At 61.3% G+C, this 7,678-nt stretch overlaps 1 protein-coding gene across 7 annotated transcripts in view; it reads right to left on the bottom strand.

Annotated features, from left to right (window-relative positions):
- The window catches only part of PC (pyruvate carboxylase), a 102,228-nt gene that overhangs the window by 799 nt on the left and 93,751 nt on the right, over nt 1-7,678 (bottom strand). For 6 of the 7 annotated variants that reach the window (XM_024749153.1, XM_024749152.1, XM_024749155.1 and 3 more), the window contains 10 exons: nt 4,118-4,262; nt 3,663-3,752; nt 3,351-3,572; nt 2,686-2,842; nt 1,866-2,106; nt 1,510-1,759; nt 1,040-1,284; nt 775-954; nt 448-696; nt 33-173 (listed from right to left, as the gene is read on the bottom strand). In XM_024749153.1, the coding sequence (XP_024604921.1) occupies nt 33-173; nt 448-696; nt 775-954; nt 1,040-1,284; nt 1,510-1,759; nt 1,866-2,106; nt 2,686-2,842; nt 3,351-3,572; nt 3,663-3,752; nt 4,118-4,262 (1,920 nt within the window). The remainder of the gene's footprint in view (nt 1-32; nt 174-447; nt 697-774; nt 955-1,039; nt 1,285-1,509; nt 1,760-1,865; nt 2,107-2,685; nt 2,843-3,350; nt 3,573-3,662; nt 3,753-4,117; nt 4,263-7,678) is intronic. The other variant, XM_024749151.1, reaches the window with a different exon arrangement.

Below are 7,678 nucleotides of genomic sequence, written 5' to 3'. Positions count from 1 at the left end.
GGGGGGGGGGGGGGGGGGGGGGGGCGCTGTACCTTCATGGCCTGAGCATCCTTGACCAGAATGGATCGCAGCTGTCCATTGAGCTCGAAGAAGACCTGCCTCTGGCCGGCCCGGTTCAGGTCACTTATGGCCAGGGCTTTGATGTGCAGCGTCTTGCCTCGCTCCAGCTCCACCTGCAGGGAGGGTGTGGAGGCTCAGAGCTGGGATGGGGGCAGGTGCGGGGAGGGCAGCCCCCTGACCCAATCCCAGGCAAGTACCCCCTCCCTGGGTCTCAGCTCCTCCCTTGTAAAGGCCTAGCTCCCTGGTCTCTTAAGGGCACTTTGTGAACCCATAGCTCACGAGGCCCAGTGACGGCCAAGCCAAAGCCTGGCACTCTAGATGTGCTGGGGTCCTTAGGGATAGCAGGAGTGCTGGGGTGGAGTGCAGATGGGTGCCAGAGCCACTGACCTCAAACTCCTCTGCAATTTTGGGTCCCTGCAGGAAGAGGCGGGTGTTGAGGCTGTCCAGGGGGCCAAAGGTAGCAGTGAAGTCCTTGAAGTGGGCAAAGACGTCGGGGTACATGGCCGCTGAGAGTACATCCTCCGGGGTCGCCTCCTCCCCATGCCGTTCCATCAGCTCCTTCTCCAGTGCCTGTAGATCCAGGGGAGGGAGGGAGGCTCCAGGCCGTCCCTCCACCCTTGGCAGGTCCTTTAGCACCTGGGGTGCAAAGCAGAGGGTCAGGCCTGATTCCTGGACTCCCCTCCGCCCCACCATGTTGTGCTGGGCCTTCCTTACCTTGGAGCGAAGGGGTTCAGGGAACCCCCCGTGGGGGATGCCAATGTACCCTTGCAGGAACTCCACCACTGAGCGGGGGAAGGACAGCTCTTCTGCCTGAGCTTCGGCCTCTGCCCGGCTCAGCCCATTCTGCACCATAAACTGGGCCAGGTCCCCCACGATCTTGGAGGAGGGGGTTACCTGAGGAGAGGGGACCCCTGGGTTAGGGTGCCAGGCACTGTATAGAGGCCCAGAGGCAGGGGTAAGAGCACTGGGCCTGGCTCACCTTGATGAGGTCGCCCAGCATCTGGTTGGCCTCCACATAGGCCTTCTTGACCTCCTTGAACTTGGAGCCGAGCCCCATGCTATACGCTTGGAAGTGCAGGTTGGTGTACTGGCCCCCTGGGATCTCATTCTCATACACATCAGAGTTGCCAGACTTCATGGTGGCCGTGCAGTCAAAGGCCGCATACAGTCCCCGGGCCCCCTCCCAGTACTCACTGTAGTCAAACACACGGTCCAGGGGCACCCCTGCAGGGAGGCCAGAGGCGGAGAGGGCTTGGAAATGTGCTGAGCTTCCAGATGCTCCTCCCAGGACCCCAGGGCCAGGTCAGGCCACATCGCAGACGTGGCTGATGGAAGGCAAGACCAAGCCAGGCCGGAGCATCTGGATTCTAGGATATGCCCAACTCTGCTGGGACTGGTGAGGGCTGCAGCTCTGAGAGGGGAATGGCCTTGGGCTGCGGCTGTTCCTACCTGTGTCCAGGGGAGTCCCTCGGGTACAGGCCACCAGGGCCCCCATGCTGGGCTGTGAAGTCATTCCAGACATGGAGTCAGCTGCCACGTCTACCACATCAGCGCCAGCGTGGGCACAGGCCAGCATGGCTGCCACGCCCGCCCCTGACGTGTCGTGGGTGTGGATGTGCAATGGGAGGTCAGGGAAGCGGTCTCGGAGGGAGGTGACCAGCATGGTGCAGGCCGTTGGCTTCAGCAGCCCTGCCATGTCCTAAGAGAAGAGGGGAGGAGAAAGAAAGACGGTGAGGAGGGGGCGTGACATGGGGGGATGAGGGACATGGTGGGGAGACTCCGGGGGGTGGGCTGGGCCCCGGCACCTTGATGCACAGGATGTGGGTGCCAGCTCGCACCAGCTCTTCAGCCAAGCCCATGTAGTACTGCAGGGAGTATTTGGTTCGGCTGGGGTCGGCCACGTCACCCGTGTAGGAGATCGCGGCCTCCACCACACCACCGGCACTGCCCGCCGCCTCCATGCCCAGCAGCAGGTTGGGCAGGTAGTTGAGGGAGTCAAAGACCCGGAAGACGTCCATGCCATTCTCCTTGGCTACCTCACAGAACCTGAGTGGGTAGGAGAGCTCAGGGGTTAGCGCCATCCCACTCCCTACAGCACATCCTTTTCTGCCTCCTGGCCCACTTGCAGCCCCTGGGGAATAATATCTGAGGGTCGGGTCTGGCAGGGGGCGTGGCACCCACAGAGCCAGGGGGCACCACAGTATGTCCATAGTGTGGACAAGGCCTCTCCAGGGCAGCCTGGGCTGGGCAGGGTCACCCCAGCAGCATCCGGCAAGGACCGGAGCTGTCCTGTGCTAGTCACATGCAGTGCAGCTCAGTCTGCCCAAGTCCGAAGAGTCTGCTGGGGATTCTGCTTTGCAAAGGAATGGCAGGCTGAGGGAGACAGTGAGGCCTGGGTTTCAGCCCCAGCTCTATACCACATGGCCTGGGACAAGTCACCTGCCCTCCTGGGGCCTCCACTGGAAGCCCTCCCAGTTCTCTGACTGTAACTTGCAGCCCTTGCTGGGTACAGCTACCGAGAGACTTGGTTTCAAGCCCGCTGTGGGGAGTGCAGGCCATTGCATTGTGGCCTGGCACCTGCTGGGCCACATCGTGCAGTGTCTGCCCACCCCACCCCAGGCTCACTTGAAAACCACATTGTCGGGGTAGTTGGTGTAGCCCACGGCATTGGCCCCCCGCAGCAGCATCTGGAACGGGATATTAGGGACGAGCTCCCGGAGCTCCTGCAGCCGCCGCCAAGGGCACTCGTACAGGAAGCGCATCGCAACATCAAATGTGGCTCCTGCACAGGGACCAAGAAGCCCAGGTCAACCCCGAAACGTCCTGGGGACCCCACCACGCCCTGCAGCTGCAGCCTGAGCCTCTGGCCCTACCACCAGGCCCTGCTCATCTTCAGCATCCCTCGCGTCCCAGCCACAATTCCTGCAGACTTTTTCCTTTGCTGATCTCTTGGGACAGCTCAGGTTTACTGTGTCCTCTGCATCCGCTTTCACAGCCCTCACCCCATACTCACTGTGCTATAATTAACAGGCAGGCATCTCCTCCCTGACCCTGAGCTGCCTGGGTCTCAGCTCTGCGATCTCATGCCCAGCACCAGGACTGGCTAGAACGGGCACCAGTCACTATTTGCTAAACACATGAATGTCGTGCCTTGTTCCGTTCTCACTCGTTCCCTCAGTGTTAACATCTCTAGCTATTCCTGGAGAGCCCGAGTGGCCTGCCTGTACTGTGGATACCACATTCCTGCCATGCACTGTCCCACATCCCATCCCATCCCTCCTCCAGCCTACCTCCCCAGTTCTCTATGCTGAAGAGTTTGCTGAAGTTGTGGGCAACATAGGGGGAGATCTTTTTGAGATCGTGGGTTCGCACACGCGTGGCCAGCAGTGACTGGTGGGCGTCCCTGAAGGTTGTGTCCATCAGCAGCAGCCCCTGGTGGTTCCTCACCGCTCGAGCAAAGCCCTCGGGACCCTCCCGCAGCAGGATGTCTCTGAAACCAGCTGGGGGCAGGCCTAGGGCAGACTGGGGCGTTAGCACCCATCCTGCAGGGGGCAGCCTCCTCTTTGTCTCCCCTATGAGGTAGCAGAATGAATCTCACCTACCTATGGGCACCACAGGGACAATAGGGTCCGTGGGGCTGGGGCTGGCCTTGACGGGGATCGGGGTGGTTGGGCCGTTCACCATGACGTGTCCTGGGGAGAGAGTGGGCAGTGGGTCAGGGCAGGCTGGGCAGAGCCTGAGTTGAGGGCAGAGAGTTGCTGGGCTCGGGGATGGGGGGATTCCTCCAGGATCCCTGGTCTTCCAGCTGGCCCCTGTCCTCTCCAAAGCCAGGGCCTCCTGGGTCCAGGCAGTGGGGACCTAGTGACGGCCACATGGATGGGAAGGGGGCCTCTAAGATCAGGAGCAAGGAAGGTGGGCGGGGTGGGAGGGTGAAGCAAAGGAAGAAGGTGCAGGACCAGACTGAGGACAGAGGCAGGGGCTGCTAGGAAGCTCTCTGGGCAGGGAGCCAGAAGCAAGGCATCTGGGAGGGGAGAGAAGGGCAGTCTCGGGGCCGGACCAAGGTAGTGCAGCAGCTTCTGGGCCCGGTTCTGTGCAGGCCGCAGCTGGAATAGCTCCGGGTTCTCATCGATGAACTGGGTGTCCACGGTGCCTGCCAGGAACTGCTGGTTGTTGAGCACATTCTGCAGGAAGGGGATGTTGGTCTGCAGGACAGAGGCGGGTGGGAGGGTATCACTGTGCAGCACAGACAGGGACAGGAGAGGCCAAAAGCGCCACCCTAGGCTAGCACAGCTGCCCAAGTTCCCCAGGGCACCAAGCTAAGGCTGAAGCCTCCCTGCGGAGTGGCGTTCCCCCATCTCCTCACCAGACCCACCCCCGTTCTGGCAGAGTCCCCTAAGCCGTGAGGGGCCTGAGCCCGTCCTGCCCTCCTTGCTTGCCATGGAGCATGTGCTGAGCCCCACCTCCTCCTTCCTCAGGGATCTGGAAATAAGCACCTCCTCCCACCCCACAGCCTAAAAGATGGATTCGGCCTTCCCCACAGCGGTGCGGCATAAAGCAGCCCCCTTCTGGCCCTGCTAGCTGCACCTCTTCAAAGAGGCTCCCGCCTCCAGCACCCTCCCCGCCACACACAGCACATGGCCATGCCCTGATGGTCTCCCTATGGCCCCTCCTTCCAGTTAAGGGGGCACCTTCCCAGCCTTCTCCTGCTAACAGCTCCCACCGGGATGTTCTCTCCCTGGGCTTCCAAGACATCTTGCTCCCCTCCTTCTCCCTGGTCCCCACTGGGGGCTCCTCCCACCCCTGCAGGATGGAGTTCTCAGGGCTGTCACTGGGCCTCTTCCCACACAGCACTCTCTCTCTGGGTGGCCTCGTCCTGGGCCTCCAGCTCCAGACCCAAAGTGGAAATGCCTCCTGGGCATCTGTCCTTGTGTGTCCCTCACACAAGCTCATCAGGTCCAAAATCAGCTTCTCTCACCCAGTCCTCTGCCTTCTGCTGGGTGTCTCACCATCTACCCAGTTACCAGAACCTCCACTAAAATCACCCTCACCCCCCACTCCTGTGCCACTGGTCAAGCCAGACGACTACCACAGGACTCTGTGACCCCTGTCCTCAGGCCATGCCCTCTGCCGGGCTTCCTCATCATGGCCACCTCTAGCCACACCAATCTTGCCTTGTGCTCTCACACCTCCACACCTGCCTGGTAAGCTCTTCCTGGAAGTCTGAACTCGAAGACCACCTTTGTCCTCATCCCCCACCCTCACAGTGGAGCCAGATGCTCCCTTTCTAGGACTCCATGGGATCAGCTGTTGGAAAGTTCCTCCCTCAGCCTCATCATCTTTTGCTTGTCTGTATCCCTCACACGCCTGGGAGCACGGGTGCTGTCTGAGGGACCGGTGTCCATGTGCTTTGTGCACAAGGGCCCCCAAGTCTGCTCGTTAAACAGCTGGGTGACAGAATGATGCTAGGGCATGGTAAAGTCCAACCCAGAGGCCACATGGGGGCCTGGGAGCCAGCGCTGTGAGAGATGCCCCATGACTGCAAGTGGAAGGGATTCTAGTGTATGTGTGCCTATGACCATACGGCTACAGCCTGGCTGTTACTTCAGAGAAGGCAGCTCCGTGTGTCACCCATTCGTGATCTCTGTTGGCACCTTCAGTAGGAACTCCAGGCCCAGCATGAGCTGCTGGGCCCTGCTGCTACTGTGAGATCCTACCTGTTCCCCCAGGGCTCCTATCACCTGGAGGCCCGGAATGGGAAGGGTGCCTCCCCAGCCAGCATCCCACTGGCGGCCACTGCAGAGTGGGGCCCAGCCGACATTGCCTCGTGCCTGTCTAGTGTGACCAGTCTGCCTGTCTGCCCCCGAGACTAGTCAATGCTCCTCTTAAAGAGATGGGGACATTTCACCTGCGCCAAGGCATGCCATTTGAGATGAAGAAACCAGTTAAACCATCTAAAGAACCTAGAGCCACCTAGGGGTGGGAAGGATCCTAAGAGGCCTCCCCTGTCCCACCCTGCATGCCCCTTTTGTAGACCCCTCCCCCTTTGTAATTTTCGGAGCCTCTGTCATCCCATCTGTACTCCATGGGGATAGCAACCAGGCCCATCTGGTTCCTCATGTACCCCAACTCCCTGCACAGAGTGGAACACAATGGATGCCAGTAAGCACGTACGTTTAGAGTGAATGAAAACATTTTTGATGGGGAGAAGAGGAACAAGGGGCTATCTAATGCCACTGAGCAAGAGTTGACCTGGGCTAGGATCCAGTGCCTTCATTTTACAAATGCAACAGCCGAGGCCGGGGGAGTGGCAACGGTAAGAATGGCTTCCAGCGGCCAGGTGGCTCAGCCCCTCACAGGCTGCTTCATTTCTTCTCCTCTCAGCCCTATGAAGCACATAAAATTAATACTCTTTGGCATAGATAAGAAAATTGTCTCAGTGGTTAAAAAACGTGTCCAAGGTTACCTGGTGTACCAGGCAGGATTCGAGTTCCGTCTGTTTCCCTGAGGTAAGGGAAAGGATCTAAGTAGCCTGAGGACCAGGAAATACTTGGGGGAGGTGGTGACTTGCCTTGTTTCCCATCTGGGCAGCCACGACGAAAGACCAGAGTGCCCGACCTGGTTCTCAGCCCTCAGCGTTCCCACCCAAGCCCCGGATCTCGGAGGTAGAAAGCAGGGAACTCACGCCCCCCCACCCCGCCCGCCACTAACACACACACCCCGGGAGCCCCTTCTCAGGTGATCCGTCTAAGCCGAGCTTGTCCCGGGCCACTCTTCCAGGGAAATGGCCCGGTAGGGGCAGAAGCTGGACGGAGGGGCTGTCGGCACAGCCAGGACCACTGACGCACAGCTTGAAACTGCGTGCCACCGTCGGCCTGCTGGGAACCGCGCCGCGCACACCAATTGGGTCGGAGGCGGAGACCGGTTGGCTCTGGAGCAGAGCGCACCAGGCAGGGCGGGGAGCCCGGGAAAGAGGGAGGGGCCGGCAGCGGGGGCGGAGCACGGCGCCAGACCCAAGGCCGAGCCCTCTCGGCCCCACCCCGCGGGAGCCCTTCCTGGGGGGAGGGGGAGGCGACGCCCCAAACCCTCCCCTCCCCCCGCAACGCCCGTGTCTGTTGGGGACCCTCCACGTGACTTGGCAATGCAGAACGGTTATGACCTTCAGCGTGTGTCTGTGAATGCAAGGGTCCCAGCAACAGTGCGGGTTTGCACCCGGCCCTGCCTGTGGGTGCGGGGACGTGTGGGTGTGTGGACATGCGTGGGTGTGTTCGGGAGGGTGCCCAGCGACATGTGACGAAGACTCGTCTCTGGGAGATGGTGAAGGGGCCCGCGGGCTGGCGCTTTGTCTGGCTGTCTGCAGAGTGACGGTTCGCGCAGCGGCAGCAGGCGCCAGTGCGGTGCAGGATGCAGGGGCGCCAGGGTGGCCGGGGGCGCGCGCGCCTGTGCCAGGGTGAGTGCACTGCGGCGGCGCCGGGGGGCTGCGCGGCGGGTCCAAGCCGGCCCGGGCCTCGGGCGTAACCAGGAGCCACCCGTGGGCCCTGCAGTGGCCGCGTATCCGGGTGACCTCGGGAGCCGGCCTGGGCCCCGGTGGATCCCCGCGAGCCCCTCCACGTCCGTTCTC

This window comes from Neophocaena asiaeorientalis, unplaced genomic scaffold, assembly GCF_003031525.2.
Source record: "Neophocaena asiaeorientalis asiaeorientalis breed wild unplaced genomic scaffold, Neophocaena_asiaeorientalis_V1.1 scaffold43, whole genome shotgun sequence".
NCBI classification, from domain to species: Eukaryota; Metazoa; Chordata; class Mammalia; order Artiodactyla; family Phocoenidae; genus Neophocaena; species Neophocaena asiaeorientalis.
The sequence above is the reverse complement of the archived record's forward strand: the minus strand, read 5'-3'. Positions and strand labels throughout refer to the sequence as shown.